Source organism: Artemia sp. Qi Xiang Cuo, chromosome 21 (genome assembly GCF_049724085.1).
Source record: "Artemia sp. Qi Xiang Cuo chromosome 21, ASM4972408v1, whole genome shotgun sequence".
Taxonomy (NCBI): Eukaryota; Metazoa; Arthropoda; class Branchiopoda; order Anostraca; family Artemiidae; genus Artemia; species Artemia sp. Qi Xiang Cuo.
In genome coordinates, this window is record NC_142814.1 from 28,371,111 (window position 1) to 28,396,337 (window position 25,227).

Here is a 25,227-nt window from a genome sequence, read left to right on the forward strand (position 1 = left end):
AGGGGATTATTGCTGAATCTAGACGTCTTTCTAGTCTTTTTTTTTTTTTTAGATTTTTCTCTGTTTCTCGGTTCTTTACTTTTCATTAGATTCCTTACTATTATTTCCTCTCTGAACCTAACCTTAAGTTTACACTCGCTCAACTTTGCTTGTTTACTTTTTTTTCTAGAACTTCCAAAGCATTCCTCATATAAGTGATAGAAATGTGGGATTTTATGGTGGTTCTGTGTCATTGGCTGATTACTGTCCGTATATACAAGAATTTACATGGAGGTCTGAAAACGTTGCTATAAGAGGCTCACAATGCCTATTTGTAGAAAATAATCCAGGTTAGTGTATAGTATTACAGGGTTTCTGATTTATTTTCTGTCATTGTATTCTACTGAGTGTCCCTGTCTCCTCGATAAGAACGGATATAGCTGTATAAATCGGATAAATAAAAGGAAAGAAGGGGCATTTTGCTGTTACGAGTTATATCTTTACTATATTTTTCAGATGGGAATTAAGATTATAAACTTGGTCTCTCCGTTTTTTCGCGTGTTTTTATCACCTTTTAGCATCTTCTTTTTAAGTTCTTTTATTTTTGTTTTATGTTTGTCACAGTTTGCTGTGAATGTCAGATGGTCGTGTAGTTTCAATTGGGATTAACAATACTTTGAAAATTGTGCTTTAAATAATATATCTGATCTGAGTCTATAATGATCCAGATCCCGCCTTTTTTTGTGGCCCGATAATAGATTCTTGATATAACTTAGCCATCGTCCCATTTGGAACTGTACAGGGCTGAAACTGAACATCGATCATTGCTTTCATTGTTTTATTATAGCATAAAAATATTTCACATATCAACTGAAATCAGGGATTTAAGTGTGAGAAGAAAATGAGCCTACCTCTAGTAAATTAAATTAAATTTGAGTAATTCAATGTGTTTCACCTTGTTTTTGTGTAAGCCTTACTATGCTACTATTATTGTTAATCTAAGAAGTTCATTATGGGTAATTTAATGTATTTGCTTCCGAGACCATAGGTAGTTAATGAAATTTCTTGACCACTAGGGAAATCATGCTAAAGGGATTCTATTTCTTCTGTCCAGGGTTTCACTAACGAAGTCTAAGATTAGTACTAAGGCTTAGAGAATGTAAAACATAAATATATTCAAAGCCGCATCCAGGGGGGTTACAGGGTTTGACCCCCCTCCCCCCTGTGGCATGTTTGTCCGACTCATAAAGACTTAAAAAACGGATATAAACAAATTTTGCATGCGTTTTTTGAAGTTTTTTTCGCCCCCTCCCAAAAAAAAATCTTTTTGTAGCCCCCCCTCCAGAAATAAATATCCTTGATGTGGCCTTGAATACTTTAGTTTACATATTTTATTATTTGGAGATCAATGCGCCGTATATAGATATCAGCATTACTTTGTTAATTGTTGATGTCAGAGAAATTTTCAAGTGCTTCTATTTTTATTTGCTTTTCTTAATTCAAACAAAATATGTAACGTCAATTTCCAAACAATTAACTTCAAAATAAAACTGCTAAAAATTTCTTTGCCATATTAATATTATTTGGATTATGTATGTTTATCCTATGTTTATGTTTATATTATTTGGATTATGTATAGGAGTATGTTTATCCTAACACTACGTGTTAGGATAAACATACTACTAGTATGTTTATAACCAGTCACTAGAATTGTCGTGTTGAGCTTGCACTATATTTCTTAGTTTTTTATTTTTTAATGTTAAAGCTTAGAAATGTTGAGAGGCTAGTCATTTTAATTGGGAAAAGTTGAAAATTACAGAGCTGATCACTAAAAATCATCACAAATGTAAATCACAGATCACAAACTACAAAACATATCATAAAAAAAAAAGGAGATTCTAGGCACTTTAGTCCTCTCTTTTGCTTAAATTTATGGATTGATAACTGCCTTAGTAAGTAAGGTTTAAAAGTTGTATTTCGTTAACTGTTATTGTTTTTTATTACCCTTTTCATGAATTCATCTACTGGCAAAATCTCAGTAACATTCAGCCAACTGAGAGCTATTTCGCCTAAATTTCTTTCCTTTTTTTCTTATCTTATTTTTTTTAAACTCGCTGCGAGCGCTATCTGGTCGATTTCATGCAATCTGTCAGATGATGTAGACGGGATTTTCCTATCTTGCTTCTATGACCTGCTATAAAAATATCCCCATTTGCCATATTTGTTTTTTTTTTAAGACCCCCTAAACCTACTTTGGTGGTACACGTATGGCCCCTGTTTACTCTTTTGGCTGAGCTAACACCGAAATCTTACAGAAAACCATAAGAAGTCACAAATCATTGTAAAATTAAAAGCTTTTTTCCCATAAAATTTATTTCTTCTTGTAATTCGGGATAAAACTCGAAAGATGAGACCCAAAAATCTATTCGTTTTTTTTTTTTTTTTTTTTTTTTTAAAAATGGCAGAAGAGAAATTATATGATTTTTTAAGCACCCTGGGGCCTACAAGTATAATCACTTGGCATTCACTGAAAATGCTCCATTTTTAATATAGAAATATATTTATCTTTTTAATTTATATTTTATTTTATTTTATATTTATATTTTGTATATTCACTGAAAAATTACTAAATTAAAATAGGCCCTATCTAAGCAGAGGCCTTTAGCCACAAGCACAGTAAAACAGTTTCGATTTAGTTGGTTTCTTTCAAGACCTCGTAGAAGTTTGGATTGCAAGAGAAACTTGATGGCAGAAAGAGTTACTCAGGGATGTGGCTGAAGCGCACATAACGGAGTGCCATCTAATTCCAAAGCAGTTGGAGCTGAAGACCAATTTTAGCAGTCATAAAATAAGGATATCTCTTAACATTATAGTTTTTACCTTCGGCTGAAGTTCAGTACACTAGAGTTTTGACGAGGCTGATCAACCTAATTCTCAAACGTTAAGCGCCTCATCTGAAGCCTGCTCAGAAGGAGATACAGTAGCAATGACGTAATTTTGCCAAAATTCTGGGAGGGGAGGTGTAAAGTTTCAGCCAATTTTTCCAAATCAAGTGAAAATGACAGTGAAAACTGAAAAATGAGTCATATATTACCATAAAGGCAAAGATGTACTAAATAAAACTGACCAGTTTCTCTGGATACTTGAATTATGCAAGCTTATCTTAATTTTGACGAGATTTTCTGCAGAAACTAAGTTTCAGCTGAGGGGTAAACTGAGGTCTGGGGGGCAAACTTGGATCTGGAGGGGGCACTGTCCCATAAGAAATCACGCCCTTGGACAGCAGTGAAAGATAAGAAAATAAATAGAATGATCTGAGCCTGTATTTCTAGTTCATTTATTACTATCTTGCTTTTCATATTTTTACATTTTTGTATATTTCGGCCTACGTTTGATTGAAATATATTATATCATAAATAATAGGTCATTTTGTGCGTAAGGTGGTTATTTTTTTTTCACCGACTGTGATTTCCTGGGAGCGCGACCCTCCAGGGAGAAATAATGATCTAGGGAAACAGATAGTGCTAGACAATGAACAGCATGGTAACCATCGTTTTCGATTTTTTTTTTCTTTTCTTAAGTAACCTTTACCGTATCGACTAGTGTTTTTCGAAATCCAATGTTAAATATAATTATCTTGGAAAGTTTGAGTTAACACACTTCCATTGAGAGAATTTTATTTTGTTCTCTAGTAAAATTGTATTTTAGTATACAATATTTTTGGATTAACAGCAGCATGCATGTCTGAAGATAAATAACGTGTGACTTAAGAAACCATGCGCTCCACTTGACAAGGCATTAAAGGAGAAAAGTGATTTTGAAAGTAAAGGCTCAACTAGCAAAGGAAGGTTTTTGTGTGGTCTAAGGGAATTAGTTTTTTCAGTTTTTTTTTTTGTATTTACGTGTTATAACGATCACGCTTTGTTCTTGATCTGTAATGAAACCTGTTTTCTGTGTCCACTCGGAAATAATCACCTTAGCCTGAGCGAAACAAAGTACACCGCAGGTATATTTTAATTAGATATTTAATATATAGAGATGGTCAGATTAGGTTATGTATTTAATATATTGCGTTCTGGGTAGCCTGCTTTCCATAATTCGTTGTTGTAGTTTCCAAAATGTTGTTACTAAAGTAGTACATTTTCATCATGTTCTGGTATATTTATTAGGATTAGCCTAACTTCACTTCTTTGGTGTGGTTGCTATAACACGTAAGTACCTTTTTTCACCTATTCTCTATCCAAATGACTAAGCTGTGTCAAATCTGATTACCAGGAGGATTTAAAATTAGTGCGATATTTCATTACAATGAAGATGGAGACCATGATTAAAGCTTTAATAAAAACTGATAGACTTGTGTTCTCTTTGCTACCCTCATCAGCTATTTCGTAATAACGAGATGTCAGTTTTTATTGAGTGCTTGCCTTTAAATTTGTATGTTAAGCTCTTGCTGTAGCTCATGTTTTAAGGGTTTTCGGTTGGCTGTCTGCTCTCCATTATTTATAATTCATTAATTTGCAGGTAGAAAAGAAAGATCAAGAAAATTGTAAACCATTGTCAAGTCAAACAATGAGTTAGTGTACCAGATAGGACCAGCATTGTTTTTTGTTTCCTTTATAAAGACTAACTGAAATATGCAAGAATTTGAATGTTTGAGCCTAGAAATAAATCTGTTTTTAATTTTCTATCCGCTCCCCTTGAAAAAAAACCGGAAATTATCATTTGAATTCTGTTTTAAAGTTTATGTTTTGAATTACAGCTTCTGAGAAGAATTTCGCTTTGGAAAAATATGGCAACAACTCAAGATGTATCTACCATTCTGGTCAATGGGAGGAAAGAGCGTGTAAGCAAAGTCGTCAGTGGCAGCAGTGGGGCTCTGGATGTTATGAATTCAAATGTCATCATGGTCGCTTGGGGATTATTGTACGTATTTACAACGAGCTAGCAACATCGTATTTATAACGAATTCATGTTTATACGAACTGACAACACCATCTCTACTATCTCAATTATGGATCTATTCTTTTTTCTAACTAGACAGTAGTATTTTTTAACATTAACGTTAATAACGAGCTAACAACATTGTTTATAACGATTTCGTATTTATAAGAACTGACAACATCAGCTCTAATATCTCAGTTATGGATTCGCTTTCCTTTCTAACTAAACAGTAGAAGTAGATCGTATTTATGACGAATATGCGTTAATACGAACTGACAACATCAGTCTACTATCTTAATTATCGATATTTTTTTTTAAAAGTAGAATTTTTAACATTAATCTGTTAACGAGAGTGTAGACAAAGTCAACAGTGGCAGTAGGGGGGCTCTGGATGCTATGAATCCAAATGTTATCAAGGTCGCTTTGGGATTATTGTTCGTATTTTTGTTCTTCCACCGAAAATCAAAACACATTTTACAAGATTGTTCATGGCATTGAGTAAATTGTAGGACTTACTTTTATTGGTCTTGTTATACCGATTAGTGGAAATTAGAGAATTCATAAACCTCTCTTTGTCGATTTGTCTTGATTCGAAATTCAGTAAAACGAAACTTTACCATAAAACTCAATAATTTCAAACTGCATTTGTTTAAAATTTGTATTTCAGAGGGACTGTATTTTGGTTTTGGGCGGTGATTTTTAGATCCAGGAAAAGTTTTCCTTTTATAGCAGCAGTAACGACAATTTTCGTAGGAGAGGGCAAAAATATGTGAATGCAATACAACCTGCGTTTTTTTCTTTTTTTCTAACTCAATTTGTGAAGGATATAAGCTCAATACATAACGTAGAATTAGAAAAACTAAAATTAAAATAGGACTCTAAAATTAGGAGTTTCCTATTTAGAAAACTGTAATAAAATAAAGAAAAATATAGCCGGATCCAGGAGAAATTCCAGGAATTTGTAGGTACAAGTGGTTTAAAAACACCACTAACTGAATAACTATTGACATTGGAAATATCTTTCCTGCTGGTGTCTTTTGGACAAATCTAAATAAATTAAAGAACTAAAAATTTTTATGCAATATTGATTTCCAAATAGGGATAGGTCCTTTTATAAGACAGTGAAACAAAAATATAAAACAAAGACTCTAAATATTTCGATGACACAATCGGTCATCATCATCAGTAGAGTTACTTTACTGATGATGATGACCGACTGTGTCATCGAAATATTTAGAGTCTTTGTTTTATATTTTTGTTTCACTCTCTAATAAAAGGACCTATCCCTATTTGGAACTCTTATTTATTTCATCATAGAAAAAGCAGTGTGGTCATGGAGAAAAATAGTAAATTCTTATGCAGTTACACACCATTAGCTTCTTGTTGATATTGAAGTTTTTTTGGAGTGTTTTCTGCTCTTTTTTTAGTTTTAGTCTAGTCAAGTTTGCAAGGATATATACTCTTCGGAACTAAATGAATATAAAAGAAATTGGATTGGAGACAAATATTACGGGATTCAAATGAAAATCAAACCTTATGTATATTGCATACCTAGAATATTCTAGTAAATAGCCTATAATTGTTAAGAGGGGGCTATGGTTAATGACTACATATTTTTTGAAGATTGCTTTTGAGATGGACGAAGCAGAAACTTTGAACATGGCGGAACATGAGAGGAGTGTTTGCTAATGTGTCAGTCGGAGATGGATTAACGCAAAGACTAGTTTGAAGCAAATTATCTAGTTCATCTTCGGCTTTTTGAAGCATCTCCTTTTCAAAACTCGACTTGACATCTGCCATTACTGTGGCTTTTGGCATCCTATTCTTTGCTGTAACTGAGCTGTCACTAGTCATCCACTCAATCAACTGTTCTAGTGCCTAACATAACCTGTTCGTCCGGATTTATTCCTAACTTATGCAAGTTAATCGTTTTACCTAGAGAGTGTAGAAAACTCATATGACTAGAAACTGGCTCTAGTGTCAAAAAATTAAGCACAAACGTCATATAGCAGTTGGTATTTCTTGGCTTTTTTCGAGCGTCGTAATTGTAATTTTTTTAGGAATTGAGAGTCCTGTGTTGGCGCAGTGGGTTTGACCTTAGCTTGGTGTTACTGGACCCAGAGATCTAACCTTGCTGTAGCAACACACTGCAGGGTCATCGCAGGGAACTTAGTAGTCCAGAAACGTCGTTAATCTGATAACTTACTTTTTCAGGAACTGAGACATTTATTACTGAGACAATAGAACATCGGACATTTATTACTACACTATTTTTTCCATAATTTTGTTCCGTTATTACACTCCCGAGTTTCCGTGTCCGTGAGGACAGGGGTTTGAGTCCTTGATTTGCTCGTTATTTGATTTTGTTCGGGGTAGGTGGCGTGACTCTGTAAGCTCAGCCAGAGTTGGTCCAGCTCTAAATGGATTCGTAGAGAAATCTAGGGAAGGTTAACTTGAAGGTTGTGCGAAAGTTCAGGGTGGCTGGCCCACATTCCCCATTGCACTTCCTGTCGGAAGGGCCATGAAACGGATATCAGCACCGTCGGTTTGGACTTTGGAGTGTACTGCCGCATCCTTTCTCTTTTACACTGTAAAACCGCCAAGAAATGTCAAACGCTAAATGACACTGGTGATATTTTCGTGGGTATTAGAGCCAGTTTCCACTCCTGTAAATTACCCATATTCTTTGGTTTTGCCAGCAATTTTTCAAATTTCCCCTTGTACCTTGAACCCTCAAAACCTATAAGATTCTTTCATTTTGCTTTCTACTTGATCTGAGATACTAAAATCAGTTCAAAGACAAGGCAATTTTATGTTTTTGTTTATGGCTGTATTCTTTCAAAGTATTTTCTGTGTTTCCTAAGACTTAATCGATCAAACTGATCTTTATAAAAGGAGATAAAACAAAAGTCTACCTATTTCATGATTCTAGACCGAACCAGTCACTGAATTCCGTCCCTAGTTTCACGGGAGTAATATTACAGCCGTACTTATCTATTTTACGGTATAAACATCAACACTCACTAAATATTTTTTGGAGACTGAACCAAATCCATATGAATGAATGATCTATAAAACCCTAAACTAAGGGGATTCGATAAAACAGAAACTTCTCGATTCTTAAGTTAAACATGAATTTCGGTTAACATTATTGGTCATTATCAATGCAATGACAATGAATTCTAACATGGAGTCATTGGAATGTGACTGGAAACTATTATACCAAGAAAAAGAAGAAATATACCGGAATTGATGAGATTCCAACAAATTGACTTTGATTTGCATTTTCAGCTGAGATAAACTTGTCTCGGTGGCAAATATCTTGATTTTAACTTGGCCGCGTTGCAATGATTTAACAGAATTTAATCTGAATTTTTGAATTGGTGAATGATTGAATTTTTTTTTTATTAACTTCAACAGCTTGAAAACCTCACTGTACTGATGCATAGTTGAGAGTTTTGGATATTTGATTGCTAACCAGTGATGAGTTGGACTACACTTCAATTGTAGGTATTTGGGAATTCCTGCATTACTCACAACCTTAAGGGATAGTATTTATTTGAAAATGAAGATAAAATTCGGATACTTATTTTGAATACTTTCTGGACTATTGAAAACTTCTCTTTGGCTGCCCAAAAAGAAAAAAAAACATAAAAGGAAAAAATATTGTAGAAGTAAGAGGTAAGGGAAACTAAAAACATCGTTAAGTAGAACTTCTGTTCAAAATTTAAAGTCAAAAGTAGTTGATAGTTTTCATTATTTTTATGTTGTATCTAACCATTGTCGTCTTAAGAATTATTTTTGGATGTTTCGTGCCATTTGTGTTAAAGAATATTCATTTGAGTCTTTGATGGCAGAGACATGACAAATAGCACAATAAAACACAGTGCCCTCAACCCCGTCCCCCAGCCACAAAATTCTAACACCCATCATCCACCTACCCCTGTAAGAAAAAGTTTCCTAGAAGTTTCAACTCAATCGCCCAGCCGTGATCGAAAACAGAGAAGGTTTAGAAAAATATAAAGCGTCACGTTTTTAATGAAACCGAGCTGTATGCAGTCTTATAATGAAAAATCCTAGCTTAACTTCAGGCATATAAAAAAAAAAAAAAAATGCTCTCTGGTGATTACCGGTAACTCGATTTTGCTTCAAGATAGGCTGTTGTATCTTTGGAGATGTCTTAGCTACCTGTTCCATTAGGATGTGTTGGGTGTTATTGACATTAATAATTATGTAAAGCAAGTCTTTTCTTCTATGTTTTTCTTTTTATTTTCTGTTTAAGGTGGAAAATCATACTTATACTTGTTATTATACTGGACAAGAAATTGCAATTAGAAGATATTCCAGCGATTGGCTTCATGTCGGGAGAATTGTTTGTCCTTCCTGCGAAGAGTTATGTGGAGTAAGTCCAGACCCTTTTTTTTTCTAAGTTCAATTCAATTAATCTCTCTATAGCTATGCTTAGTTGATGTTTCCTATTGTTCGGTGCTCCCTCACGCCAAAAAACGTTCAAAATTGCATATAAAAATCGTAAATTGGGCGTTACAGGGGGGGGGGGGGGTGGTGTATTGGTAGAGGCAATTCTTCCTTTAAAATTCTTCTGACAGATACTTTAGAAAAGCTATGGCTAAATGCTAGATCTACGCGTAAATCCACCTCTTTCCTGTGGTTTCCTGGCTTTTTACGGTATAGTGGCTATGAAACACTAAAGATACACTAAAATATTGCATAAATTGCATAGAAACCCCTAGAGATCAGGAAAACACACCACTTGTATACTAGTTGTTGCAACAATGACCGAAATAATATATTAATTATCTGATTCAGCTATGTCACAGATAATGAATACGTGGTTATATTGTTTTTACTTTGAACGCTTGGAACTGGTGTTACAAAGAAGATAAGGGACTGAAGGTAGCGCAGGAGGCTGAAAGGTGACTTACCATGGCTTTTACCATAGATAAAAATACCTCACAGAAAATACAGTGCATAACCTCGATTCTGCTCGCTGTAACTAGGTACCTTGTTCAACAGCAGCATGTGACTTTAAAACAATCATAAATGCTTACTGTCTTATCCCTAAAGGCGCCTTACTTCATATTCTGCTTTTCTTCTTTTCTCTTGCTTTTCGTGTACTCAAGTTGGCAAGGCTGAATTCCCCTGAATTGAATGAAAAAAGAGAATATTGCATGAATTCAAGACAAATTACGTTGAACTTGAAGTTGATACAAAACATTTTTTTTTAGACTTGCTTAAAAAAAAATATTTGATAGTGTATAAAAAAATAGTACAGCTTTATATTGACTTTCAAGATACTGTTTTGAAAAGAATATGTACAAATGTACTGCTAGTGGCAATAGTGTGTTGATATTTTTATAGCTGTAATTTTGAACTTGATTTTTTTTTTTTTTTTTTTTAATCCATAGGGTTCCAAGTTTCAAGGTTACCATTTGTTGTCTCGTAGCGTTTTGGACAACTTTTTCATACTTTATCCGATCCACAGAAACCCAGTTATTTTACATTATCCCAACAATATCACAACTTCAGCGAGATAATATCTAAATAGGCCTAGTTCCAGTTAATAAGTGTGTTTCAGTGTGAGAGATCAGTGAAAGTCAATTCAGCTGAAAATCTACCACTGAATCAGATTGAACGCTAAAACTAGTTACTAAACAATCATTTTTCCGCAAATTTCAAAAACGCCATAACTTCTAAGTATGCATGTATTTTGGGTCCAAATTAGCACAATTGGACTGTCAAACTACTATTTTGAAGAAAAAATACTGGTGTTGTGCATATGTACTGCTAATAGCAATAGTACATTAGCAGTACAGATGAACAGTTGCGACAGCCTTAAGCAGTTGTATCTTAAAACTCTTTTTTAATTCATAGGGCTTCAAAATCGGAGGTTTACATTTTATTGTCTCATAGTTTTTTGATTTATTATTTCGTACTCTACCCGATGAAGGAACCCAGTTATTTTACATCATACCAATAATACCACAACTTCAGTGAGAGAATATCTAAATAGGCTTAGTGAAAGTCAATTCAATGGAAAATCATATTGAAGTCTAAAAATAGCAACTAAATAACCGTTTTTCAGCCAAATTCAAAAACCCCTATTCTTCTAAGTATGCAAGTATTTCGGTTCTAAATTAGAATATAAAGAATATATTTGGAAAATCTACTAAACAGCGAATGAATTTGTTTCCATTAAGAAACGATAAAAAGCTTCCATATAAAAAATAGGAAGGAAACATGAGCAACAAAAACAAATTATAAACGTGGCCAAGTGTTTTCTCATCAAAGTAACCCTTCACTCTGAAGTGAAGTCTGTAGGACTTGCTCACTTTCTCATTTAGTAGATTAATAGCACCGAATTTACTTAAATACACTATCCATATTTTAAAGAGATGTTTGATGAATCGTTATAATCTATACGCGTAATGTATGTTCCTCGTCACTGGCCTCCAGTGGAGTAAATTTTTCCTGCTTTATTTTCAGGAGAGTTTCAGCAGGAAGGGAGAAAGATGCAAAGGGGATCGAGAACCAACTGAAAGGGAAAAGATATCGTATCACTATGACCAGTTAATTTGTGAGGCTCATTCCAAATTTATTTCAGTATTTACTGTGATATTCCTACTTATTGCAAATTTTAATTATTGACTTTTTAAAGAGTTGAATTGTGTAAATATTTTGTTTTTTTTTTTTTAACTGGATTTTGTTAAAGTAAACCTTATTTGATATATTGTTTCTTCTTCTTTTTTGTTCATGTTTACAGCTGTCGACTATGATTGCGCTTAAGCGTCACAAGGGCTACTTTTGCAAACAACCTTGATCACTGCTGCTGCTATTGCTACTACTGAGAATTTGCAGCTCCAGTCCGCCACAGATAAACCTACTCTCCTCCACTGAGAGCGAAAGAGAAATCCATCAAAACAAACAAGTAACAACTACAGTTTAACAGCCATCCCAAGAAGTAAAAACTTGTCCGAGGGGGTGGAAAAAAAAAAAACACCCAGTTTACAGCGCAATACTAAGTTGGCTTCGCGTACCTTATTGCAAACAATTTCATCACAGTACTAGTCCATTCATAGCCCGAGAGGCCACAATTACTAAATTATTGATTTATTTATTTACCGCCATCCCTCAAAAAAAGAACTAAAATACCTACATACTAATGTTTTTTATATTCGAATCAAGACACCTCCAACTCCTAATCCTGCTATGAAATACAGAAAACTTCGACCGAGTCAAACAACCGGCAGAGCATTAATCTCTGTATAACATCGAGTGTCATAACCGTGGACCAAGGCTTTCAAATTTGCTAAATTGAAGGTGTTATTGCCCAAAAACAAACAAAAGCGTGTAAAACACCCTTAATTTAGGAGCTGGAAATATTCTTACCCGGCCGTTGGCGTTCCTTACCTAATCCTAGGACACTGGGCTAACCAACAATCGAACAGCATTGTTCTGTAGAAATTCTTATAGGCCGGACAGCAGATGAAAATGCACCAAGGCAAATGCTACTGCAGTACAGAGTATATGGATGGATAAGGGAAAAACAAAGAAAGTGTAGGACAAATAGAGGAAAAAAATCCAAAAGTTTTCTCATTATGCCTAGGTAACGAGAAAAAATTTTGCAAACAGATTGTAAGTGGTAAGTGAATAAATTTTTTTTTATCAATTCAAACCCCAAGTATCTAGTTGAAGAAACACGCTTTAATATACCGTACTGTGTTACAGTTTCCTGAATCCAAGGATAAGACTATAGATAAGACCTAGGATAAGATATAGTTCTATCAGCAAATAATGAGACTGCTTCATCCCATGGACAATTATTTATAACAATAACACTAAAACCACAATTGGCGATACAATTAGGTTTATCATTAATGAGCAGCCGGAAAAACATTAGACTGAGAGCAGGTCCCTGTGGAATCCCACGAACAGCTGGACGCACTTCAGATTGTGTGCAGTCCATCTCCACAAAATTGTCAATCTCAGATGAAGAGGGATTGATTGAAATTTCTACAGATTCTTTTCTATGTTCCGAGTACATACAAATCCTACCGAGTTCTGGACAGGGACAATGAAAGAATATAAAGTATCGGTGATAAAACCCCGAAGTGTCTGTGGCCTTTCAAAACCTTAATACTTGTTGAGAGGGTATTTTCATCCTATGCATTTATCAAGAACAAACAAAGAAATAAACTTGACGCAACTCCAGATTTAAGGCTCTACCTATCATCATTTACTCCAGGTTTTAAAAAGCTCAGCTCAAACATCCAAGCCCAAGGATCTCGTCGATCTCGTTTTCATGTTGAATTGTTCAAAATATAACATTGCAAAATGTTGTTACATAATGTTATTTTTCCTATAATTTTTGTTTCAAAAGGAATCTTAGTTAGATTTAGTCTTATTTTCAAATATTATGAATATACTCAGTTTTCATATGTATTATATATTTAATTTGTGCCTTTAAAGGTTCTTTCTTAAGATGACGAAGAAAATAAACTAATTTCTTAAAAGTCTTAAAGGGGGTTAAAAGTACTATGTGGAAGGGGGTATACCATGATGAAAATCTTTTCTAAGGGGTACACGATTTGAAAAGGGTTTTGAACCACTGAAGTAAATCAAAACACACTAATTATATGCAGGTTGTCAAAAGGGCGCATCAGCGATATTCCAGAAACGGCTTAGGATATTAAGTTGAAACATTTAGGACAGGTTAAGGTGGATGTTGAACTAACCAAAGGGCAATATGTGCACATTACTACTGCCTAAAATACTACGACTATTACTACTGTCAAGGTTAAAAAGAAAATTCCAGGGAACAAAATCTATATGCACTATGTGAATGCAGGCTATCAAAAGAGCGTATCAGCAGTATCTTGAGAACAGCATATAGTATTAAGTTGAAACGTTCAGGGACCATGGGGGGGGGGAAGTAACCAAAAGGCACTATGTGCATATACTAATACTGCCAACTACTACTACAAAGACTAAAATTATAAGGATGAAGCCTTTAGGGGATGTTAAAGCAAGGGGCATGAGTTGGAACTTTTAGTGAATGTTGAGGGGGATGTTAGACTAAGTCGAAACATATTATGTGTATGCCGATTGCTAAAAAGGTTTTATCAGCAATATATTTCACGGCTAGTAGAGCTATCATTGCTACTACTACTAATAACAAATTAAATTAAATCAAAATAGTTTTAGTGCATCCAGGTTGTCAAAATGACAAAGGCGGTATATCTCCGGCACTGAATAGGGTATTAAGCTGGAAATTTCAGGGAAAGTTGGTGGTATGAATAACTAAATGAAAAGGCACTAAATGCACGCAGGTTGTCGAAAGGGTGTATCAGCAACACCTCAGGAACGGCTTAGGGTATTAAGTTGAAATTTTCCGGGTACTACTACTGCTACTATTACTACTGGAATTAAATTGAGAGTTTAAGCACTTCCAGGTTGTTAAAATAGCAAAGACGAAATATCCCAGGAACAAAATAGTGTATCAAGTAGAGAAATTAAGGTAATTTTATACTGATAAGAAAATATGTCAAAATGCGCTATGTTTATACGGGTTTTCAAAAGGGCGTATCAATAATATTTCAGAAACTGCTGAGGTATTAAAATGAAACTCTCATGGCTACTAGTATTAAAATCGTTACTACTACTATTGAACTAAATCAAAAGGGTTTAAGTGGACCAAGCACTGTAGAAAGTTAACTTTAAAAAACCTCCCACAATGAAAATTTATTTATAGCAAAGTAAAGAGCTATACTAAATCGAAGGTGAGCAGAAATAAAGTCAAATAATCTTACAAACGTAAGACGACCATAAATCCTATCAATGAATAAATAAAAACAAAAGCAAACATAAATTACAATAAATTGTAAAGTCAAACTGGAAACAAGCAGAAACTACCATAAAGAGGACTAATGCAAGCTGTGTTTTCTAAACCTGTGTTTTTTTAAATGCTGTGAAAAATAGAAAATCCTATCAATGAATAAATGAAAACAAAAGCAAACATAAATTACAATAAATTGTAAAGTCAAACTGAAAACAAGCAGAAACTACCATAAAGAGGACTAATGCCAGCTGTGTTTTCTAAAGACTAGAACAAAAGCTGAAACTTACTGAAAACAAAATACATTTTAATCGTTTTCTCTTTTATAACGTTAATATCTCTAAATGGTAGAAAGTTTCAGGAAGGAATATCGGTATATATTATGCTGTCAATCAACAATCATTTGTTCTCTTCAACAATATTGCTTATAACAGTGATTTTTTTTAAATGCTGTGAAAAATAGAAATACAGCTCAAAATAAAATTATTTTCAGGAAAGTACAAATTACGTTCTGGTCTTTTAGCATTGATAGTGATTGATAGTGAGAAGGATTTATGGTCGTTTTACACTTGCAATGTTACTTGACTTTGTTTCTGTTCGTCTTTGGTTTCATGCAGCTCTTTGAAAAACTTCTTTTTGTAAAGATATTTTAAAATTAGGCTAATCTCTACGCAGGAATACTTCTTGGGTAAAAGAGTGATAGAGCTTGTCGTGCGCAAAAAACTGATCCTTCACCCCTCTTCCGTTGTCCCCTAGAAATCAAAAGATTTTCTTATTTTCACCATACTTTTCTTGTAATTCACCTGTCTTACAGTTTTGTTTTTAATTTTTACTATACTCCCGAATATTGTTCCTTAATTTTGAAATTCGTGCGTATTTTCGTGGTCACATTCCAATTGCGCGAGAAACCGTCATGTGGGTGGATTAATACTTGAATTTTTTCATATTTAAGTCAATTTTTCTCAATTAACATTTTGAAAACAAATGATATCTTTTTTTTAATCCACATCTCCTCTACTTTATTCCCTACTGGACATCCACTTTTCCTTCCTCACATAAACCCCTTCAAATTTACAGAATAGAGCACTCATGTTAATTTTTACCATTAACGATCGATTGCTAGTTGTACATCTTCATTGTTTATCAGCAGGGACGAATCTCTATTGGAGATTCATCCTTCCTCCATTGTTAATCAACATTGTTTCGTTGCTATCTTGAATGTTTGCTATCAGCATATTTTGGTCAATTTTCAGATCTATCCAGAGTTATTTCCAACTAGTTCACAACTCCATGACTACCCAACATTATGTAATTCCTGATTTCTCTTTTAAATTAAGACCTACAGTGTTACCAGGGCTTAAAATCTGTCATGTTAAACCAAAAACATGGAATTCAATTCTAATCTTAATTAGAAATTGTATTGATAGAAACCACTTTTGACGACTTGGTTGCGAATCCTTTGTCTGAAGGGCAAGGGTTCGATTCCTGGTGTGGCCGGCTATTTGGTTTGGGACTGGGTCATTGGCGTGATTCTGTAAGCTCAGCCAGAGTCGACTTAGCTCTAAATGGGTACCTGGAGAAACCTGGAGAAGGGAAGCAGGAAAGGTGTGCGAAAGTACAGGATGGCTGGGGGCCGCGAAATGGAGATCAACACCGCCAGTTTGGACCTTAAGGGTCTAGTGCCGTCATACTTACTTTATATTTCTAGTTAGAAAACATGTCCCATAAAATAATGAAAAAAGATGTTTCTGATTTTACTAGGAAGCAAACGCTCAGGATGTAGCTCATTCACGTCATTGCCGTGGTTGTAACGGTAATACAAGTTCCACTTAAATACGTCATTTGGCATTAATGCAATTTGTTTTATATATATATATATATATATATATATATATATATATATGTATGTATATATATGTATATATATATATATATGTGTATACATCTATCCATACATATACACATAATTTTTGTTGTTGAGCGAATAAATATTGGTTCATCTATCCATCTATCCAGTTCAGTTTTCCTTCAATTTTCCTCTAATCGACACGATCACCCTTGGGCAAACGAAAGAAACAAAGAAGAACAAATAAATACTTAACTGAGATCTTTCATCTGGCAAAAAGTACAAAATCACATCATCAGATTCAGCATATCAGAGAATCCTATTGCAGTAGTTCCAAGCTCTTATCTACGAAAATTTGGAATTTTGTACTTTTGTCAGAAGAAAAATATCAGTTAAGTGTTTATTTATTCTTCTTTGTTTCTTTTGTTTTTCATGGGAAAACAAAATGTCAGTTAAGTGTTTATTTATTTTTCTTTTGTTTTTTTTTATAAATGAAAAATTGGAGGAAAACTTCTTTGATTTAAACTTCTTCTTTGAGTTTAAGAACTTCCAGGTTGTCAAAATGGCAAAGACGCAATATCCCAGGAACAAAATAGTGTATCAAGTAGAGAAATTAAGGTAATTTTATACTGATAAGAAAATATGTCAAAATGCACGATGTGTATACAGGTTTTCAAAAGGGCGTATCAATAATATTTCAGAAACTGCTGAGGTATTAAAATGAAACTCGTGGCTACTAGTATTAAAATCGTTACTACTACTATTGAACTAAATCAAAAGGGTTTAAGTGGACCCAGCACTGTATAAAGTTAACTTTAAAAAACCTCCCACAATGAAAATTTATTTATAGCAAAGTAAAGAGCTATACTAAATCGAAGGTGAGCAGAAATAAAGTCAAATAATCTTACAAACGTAAGACGACCATAAATCCTATCAATGAATAAATAAAAACAAAAGCAAACATAAATTACAATAAATTGTAAAGTCAAACTGGAAACAAGCAGAAACTACCAAAAAGAGTACTAATGCAAGCTGTGTTTTCTAAAGCTGTGTTTTTTTAAATGCTGTGAAAAATAGAAAATCCTATCAATGAATAAATGAAAACAAAAGCAAACATAAATTACAATAAATTGTAAAGTCAAACTGGAAACAAGCAGAAACTACCATAAGGAGGACTAATGCCAGCTGTGTTTTCTAAAGACTAGAAGAAAAGCTGAAACTTGCTGAAAACAAAATACATTTTAATCGTTTTCTCTTTTATAACGTTAATATCTCTAAATGGTAGAAAGTTTCAGGAATGAATATCGGTATATATTATGCTGTCAATACACAATCATTTGTTCCCTTCAACAATATTGCTTATAACAGTGATTTTTTTTTAAATGCTGTGAAAAATAGAAATACAGCTCGAAATAAAATTATTTTCAGTAAAGTACAAATTACGTTCTGGTCTTTTAGCATTGATAGTGATTGATAGTGAGAAGGATTTATGGTCGTTTTACACTCGCAATGTTATTTGACTTTGTTTCTGTTCGTCTTTGGTTTAATGCAGCTCTTTGAAAAACTTCTTTTTTGTAGATATTTTAAAATTGGGCTAATCTCTACGCAGGAATACTTCTTGGGTAAAAGAGTGATAGAGCTTGTCGTGCGCAAAAAACTGATCCTTCACCCCTCTTCTGTTGTTCCCTAGAAATCAAAATATTTCCTTGTTTTCGCCATACTTTTCTTGGGATTTACCTGTCTTACAGTTTTGTTTTTAATTTTTACCATACTCCCGAATATTATTCTTTAATTTCGAAATTCGTGCGTATTTTCCTGGTCACATTCCAATTGCGCGAGAAAACGTCCTGCGGGTAAATTAATACTTGAATTTTTTCATATTTAAGTCAATTTTTCTCAATTAACATTTTGAAAACAAATGATATCTTTTTTTAATCCACATCTCCTCTACTTTATTCCCTACTGGACATCCACTTTTCCTTCCTCACATAAACCCCTTCAAATTTACAGAATAGAGCACTCATGTTAATTTTTACCATTAACGATCGATTGCTAGTTGTACATCTTCATTGTTTATCAGCAGGGACGAATCTCCATTAGAGATTCATCCTTCCTCCATTGTTAATCAACATTGTTTCGTTGCTATCTTAAATGTTTGCTATCAGCATATTTTGGTCAATTTTCAGATCTATCCAGAGTTATTTCCAACTAGTTCACAACTCCATGACTACCCAACATTATGTAATTCCTGATTTCTCTTTTAAATTAAGACCTACAGTGTTACCAGGGCTTAAAATCTGTCATGTTAAACCAAAAACATGGAATTCAATTCTAATCTTAATTAGAAATTGATTGATAGAAACCACTTTTGACGACTTGGTTGCGAATCCTTTGTCTGAAGGGCAAGGGTTCGATTCCTGGTGTGACCGGCTATTTGGTTTGGGACTGGGTCATTGGCGTGATTCTGTAAGCTCAGCCAGAGTCGACTCACCTCTAAATGGGTACCTGGAGAAACCTGGAGAAGGGAAGCAGGAAAGGTGTGCGAAAGTACAGGATGGCTGGGGGCCGTGAAATGGAGATCAGCACCGCCGGTTTGGACCTTAAGGGTCTAGTGCCGTCATACTTACTTTATATTTCTAGTTAGAAAACATTTCCCATAAAATAATAAAAGAAGTTTCTGATTTTACTAGGAAGCAAACGCTCAGGATGTAGCTCATTCACGTCATTGCCGTGGTTGTAACGGTAATACAAGTTCCACTTGAATACGTCATTTGGCATTAATGCAATTTGTTTATATATATATTTTTTTGTTGTTGAATGAATAAATATTGGTTCATCTATCCATCTATCCAGTTCAAAAGAAGTTTTCCTTCAATTTTCCTCTAATCGACACGATCACCCTTGGGCAAACGAAAGAAACAAAGAAGAACAAATAAATACTTAACTGAGATCTTTCTTCTGGCAAAAAGTACAAAATCACATCATCAGATTCAGCATATCAGAGAATCCTATTGCAGTAGTTCCAAGCTCTTATCTACGAAAATTTGGAATTTTGTACTTTTGTCAGAAGAAAAATATCAGTTAAGTGTTTATTTATTCTTCTTTGTTTCTTTTGTTTTTCATGGGAAAACAAAATGTCAGTTAAGTGTTTATTTATTTTTCTTTTGTTTTTTTTTTATAAATGACAAATTGGAGGAAAACTTCTTTCATTTAAACTTCTTCTTTGAGTTTAAGAACTTCCAGGTTGTCAAAATAGCAAAGACGCAATATCCCAGGAACAAAATAGCGTATCAAGTAGAGAAATTAAGGTAATTTTATACTGATAAGAAAATATGTCAAAATGCACGATGTGTATACAGGTTTTCAAAAGGGCGTATCAATAATATTTCAGAAACTGCTGAGGTATTAAAATGAAACTCTCATGGCTACTAGTATTAAAATCGTTACTACTACTATTGAACTAAATCAAAAGGGTTTAAGGAGACCCAGCACTGTATAAAGTTAACTTTAAAAAACTTCCCACAATGAAAATTTATTTATAGCAAAGTAAAGAGCTATACTAAATCAAAGGCGAGCAGAAATAAACTCAAATAATCTTGCAAGCGTAAGACGACCATAAATCCTATCAATGAATAAATGAAAACAAAAGCAAACATAAATTACAGTAAATTGTAAAGTCAAACTGGAAACAAGCAGAAACTACCATAAGGAGGACTAATGCCAGCTGTGTTTTCTAAAGACTAGAAGAAAAGCTGAAACTTACTGAAAACAAAATACATTTTGATCGTTTTTTCTCTTTTATAACGTTAATATCTCTATATGGTAGAAAGTTTCAGGAATGAATATCGGTATATATTATGCTGTCAATGAACAATCATTTGTTCTCTTCAACAATATTGGTTATAACAGTGATTTTTTTTAAATGCTGTGAAAAATAGAAATACAGCTCGAAATAAAATTATTTTCAGTAAAGTACAAATTACGTTCTGGTCTTTTAGCATTGATAGTGATTGATTGTGAGAAGGATTTATGGTCGTTTTACACTTGCAATGTTATTTGACTTTGTTTCTGTTCGTCTTTGGTTTAATGCAGCTCTTTGAAAAACTTCTTTTTTGTAGATATTTTAAAATTGGGCTAATCTCTACGCAGGAATACTTCTTGGGTAAAAGAGTGATAGAGCTTGTCGTGCGCAAAAAACTGATCCTTCACCCCTCTTCCGTTGTTCCATAGAAATCAAAATATTTCCTTGTTTTCGCCATACTTTTCTTGCGATTCACCTGTCTTTCAGTTTTGTTTTTAATTTTTACTATACTCCCGAATATTATTCCTTAATTTTGAAATTAGTGCGTATTTTCGTGGTTACATTCCAATTGCGCGAGAAAACGTCCTGTGGGTGGATTAATACTTGAATTTTTTCCTATTTAAGTCAATTTTTCTCAATTAACATTTTGAAAACAAATGATATCTTTTTTTTAATCCACATCTCCTCTACTTTATTCCCTACTGGACATCCACTTTTCCTTCCTCACATAAACCCCTTCAAATTTACAGAATAGAGCACTCATGTTAATTTTTACCATTAACAATCGATTGCTAGTTGTACATCTTCATTGTTTATCAGCAGGGACGAATCTCTATTGGAGATTCATCCTTCCTCCATTGTTAATCAACATTGTTTCGTTGCTATCTTGAATGTTTGCTATCAGCATATTTTGGTCAATTTTCAGATCTATCCAGAGTTATTTCCAACTAGTTCACAACTCCATGACTACCCTACATTATGTAATTCCTGATTTTTCTTTTAAATTAAGGCCTACAGTGTTACCAGGGCTTAGAATCTGTCAAGTTAAACCAAAAACATGGAATTCAATTCTAATCTTAATTAGAAATTGATTGATAGAAACCACTTTTGACGACTTGGTTGCGAATCCTTTGTCTGAAGGGCAAGGGTTCGATTCCTGGTGTGACCGGCTATTTGGTTTGGGACGGAGTCATTGGCGTGATTCTGTAAGCTCAGCCAGAGTCGACTTAGCTCTAAATGGGTACCTGGAGAAACCTGGAGAAGGGAAGCAGGAAAGGTGTACGAAAGTACAGGATGGCTGGGGGCCGCGAAATGGAGATCAAAACCGCCGGTTTGGACCTTAAGGGTCTAGTGCCGTCATACTTACTTTATATTTCTAGTTAGAAAACATGTCCCATAAAATAATAAAAGAAGTTTCTGATTTTACTAGGAAGCAAACGCTCAGGATGTAACTCATTCACGTCATTGCCGTGGTTGCAACGGTAATACAAGTTCCACTTAAATACGTCATTTGGCATTAATGCAATTTGTTTATATATATATATATATATATATATATATATATATATATATATATATATATATATATATATATATATATATATATATATATATATATATATATATATATATAATTTTTGTTGTTGAGCGAATAAATATTGGTTCATCTATCCATCTATCCAGTTCAAAAGAAGTTTTCCTTCAATTTTCCTCTAATCGACACGATCACCCTTGGGCAAACGAAAGAAACAAAGAAGAACAAATAAATACTTAACTGAGATCTTTCATCTGGCAAAAAGTACAAAATCACATCATCAGATTCAGCATATCAGAGAATCCTATTGCAGTAGTTCCAAGCTCTTATCTACGAAAATTTGGAATTTTGTACTTTTGTCAGAAGAAAAATATCAGTTAAGTGTTTATTTATTTTTCTTTTGTTTTTTATAAATGAAAAATTGGAGGAAAACTTCTTTGATTTCAAAAGTGATGAAATCAAACTGTGATTTTACTGAAACACTCCCTTACTAACCAGCTGCAATAACCATAAAATTTTTGTATTATTCGGTACTTATTGGTTATATAATAAACACTCGAAAAGTCAAGTTTGGTTAATGCTAATGAAATAAAACCAAATAGGATGAAAATATAATAGTTTAGAAATAAATCTGGGCTATATATTTGCACATTAGGGGGATGGGGTAAAGCATAGAATATTTTAAATACGTAACCTAAGTTACCTAACTAGACCTAACTAAAATACCAACTAAATACTTAAATAAAATATAGGTACGATTTATTTTCAAACCCAGCCAAAGCGAATTCTTTGGCATAAAGAAGTTGTCTGACCAGTTTCTTGTGTCATGTTCGCATCATTCGAGGTCGAAATTCTTGAGTGTTTATTACATAATCGACGAGTACCCATTATTCTTATTTAATGTGAAAAATCATTATCAGGATTAGTAAAACAGAGATGACATTTGAATTTTTCAAGGAGGATAGACACATAGGAATTTATTGGAGAGACGACAAGCTCCTGAGAAAAATATCGGTAGTCGCCAAAATATTGAGATTTTGGAACCTTCCTACACATGCATCAGCAAGCAGAGGTACATAGGTAAGTCCTAAGGAACCCGACTTTGCTTGCCCTGAAAGTTTCATCTCGATCTTCTAGCTGTGAGACAAAACATGGCAGATCTACCAAAATAGTAGTAATCATGTACTATGACTCATGCACATACAATATGAAGTTCTCTCGAGGGAAAAAGAACATTATCCGCCCCGCCCTTAGCCAAATTCTTTAGACTACTACAGACAAATTTTACACTAATATCAGTCTTTTCAAATTAACACAGCTTTTACACTTTTTAAAGAATATATTCCCAATATTTATAGAAAAACTCCAAGTGTGGGGATCGAATCCACGATCCTATAATTAAGGATTTTTATCAATCACAAACTATGCAGAATGAGTTAGTGAGTCTTGTTAGTTGGTTTTTCAGCTTTTCAATTTTAGCAAATAAAATACACAGGTTTGTCTAGAGTTATGAGCATACCAATTATAAGGTAATATAATAAGAGATATAAGGTAAGAATTTGGTTGTTATTGCAGCTACTTTGGAAGGAAAGTGTTTTGCAGTTAAGGACTTGGATGTTAGGCTGTTACTCCCGAACCCCCCCCCCCCCCACGGGAGATTCTCCCATGAAAAAGTAGGTTATACGTTATCTCTATTGACCCCTTGCGATAAAGAACGCGTCCACTCTGGCGCAGATCAGAATATTTTTCCTATCTGAAGTTCCTTCAAGGGGCGTTTTTCATTTAATTTAAATAACATGGAGTCAAACTCAAAGTCAGAACTTATCAAACTTATAACTGATGAAATATCTATTTTAAATAAGAAAACAAAATATTTTCTTAAACCACTGTCTTACACTGTTATGAACTCAACCACAAAAAAGAAGAAATAAAATTATAGAAACAAATACAATAAGATATTCTACACCAAATATTCTCCTATATTGTGGAATATAAACAGAATATTCCAAAATAACCTCTTTTCTTCAATCTTTTTATTTATTTTACTTTCCCTTTGCCTGCTCAATTTTATGTGCGTGGGAATTTTCCGGAGTGTAATTGTCTGTGGGGGTAAGTTTCCAGGTTGGAAATATCCACAAGAGAGGGGGGATTTTCTGGAGAAAATTATCTGCGGGGGAGGAGGTCTAATTGTTATTTTCCTTTGGGGGGAATCAGCCAGCCACCAAAGTCTCGTAGTGGTCTCAAAAATACCAAGAAATTGAATGCTATTTCTGGCACAATTATTAATTGTTTTTAATTATGAGCCCATTTTTCTACGACCATCACTGTGCCTCGCATACCCTACGATTGACCTTTCTCGAATCCTTTTAGTCTTCAATGCTACGTGGATTTATTCTATAGTATCCTTTATTCTGTGCTGAGCGAAGTACTAGGAGCTACGTCTTCTTTACATACTGAGTTATAAAACACTGTCCAAGTGAACGAGAGTTAAGATGCTGCTTAAATATTCAACGAAAATAGTCTTTGACTTATCTGACTCTTGCGCAGTTAATTGCTGCTACTATTGCTAACAGCTGACTGCAGTACCAAGCCACCTAAAACTGCGAACGTTCCTCCCCCTATTTATCCAAAGCTTGGCTCTCTATCCCCTCCCAAGAAGTTCTAGTTTCCTTTAAGTCCCTTCTTATGACCTCTTCCCACTCCACTCGGGGACGACTTGCTTTTTGTTTGGCCCCAGACAGATGGCGAAAAAAAAAAATCGGTACTTGTATGATATATCCCCGGCCTAATATTCTTCTAATATGTTTCTCTGATGCTCAATCCTAATGAAATACCAAAGTAAGATAAAAATATAACACAAGAAACAAATTTGGACTACATATTCGCACATTAGACGATGGGGGGGGATTAAAATATAGCGGGTCTGGATGCCTAATGTGCTAGGTATGATTATTCTGCGTATTGTGAAGTAAGAATTGTTTTCTGACTTTACACTGTCCAAACACTTTACACCCCCCCCCCCTAATGTGCAAATGTATAGCCCAGATTATATATTTCCCATCTATTCTGTCACTTCTCTTTGTCTTGTCTCCCGCTAAGCAGAAAGAAACTAACGAAAAAACTGGTTCTGCAATGCGTAAATGAATGAACAAATTGTGTGGTCAGGGGTATATCATACAGTACCAAAAAATCTTTAGCGACATGACACCCTTTCTCCATAAAACATGTCTTATCCATCTCAGTCTAACTTCTATTAAAGCCCTATAAAGGGG

General features: G+C 34.1%; 1 protein-coding gene across 1 annotated transcript in view; it reads left to right on the forward strand.

Annotated features, from left to right (window-relative positions):
- Positions 1-11,660, forward strand: part of Invadolysin (leishmanolysin-like peptidase, invadolysin) — a 185,279-nt gene extending 173,619 nt beyond the window's left edge. Inside the window, exons 13-16 of the mRNA XM_089106746.1 lie at positions 170-329; positions 4,739-4,902; positions 9,203-9,322; positions 11,425-11,660. Of these exons, the coding sequence (XP_088962872.1) occupies positions 170-329; positions 4,739-4,902; positions 9,203-9,322; positions 11,425-11,586 (606 nt within the window). The 3' untranslated portion in view covers positions 11,587-11,660. The remainder of the gene's footprint in view (positions 1-169; positions 330-4,738; positions 4,903-9,202; positions 9,323-11,424) is intronic.
- Positions 11,661-25,227: the final 13,567 nt, after the last annotated feature.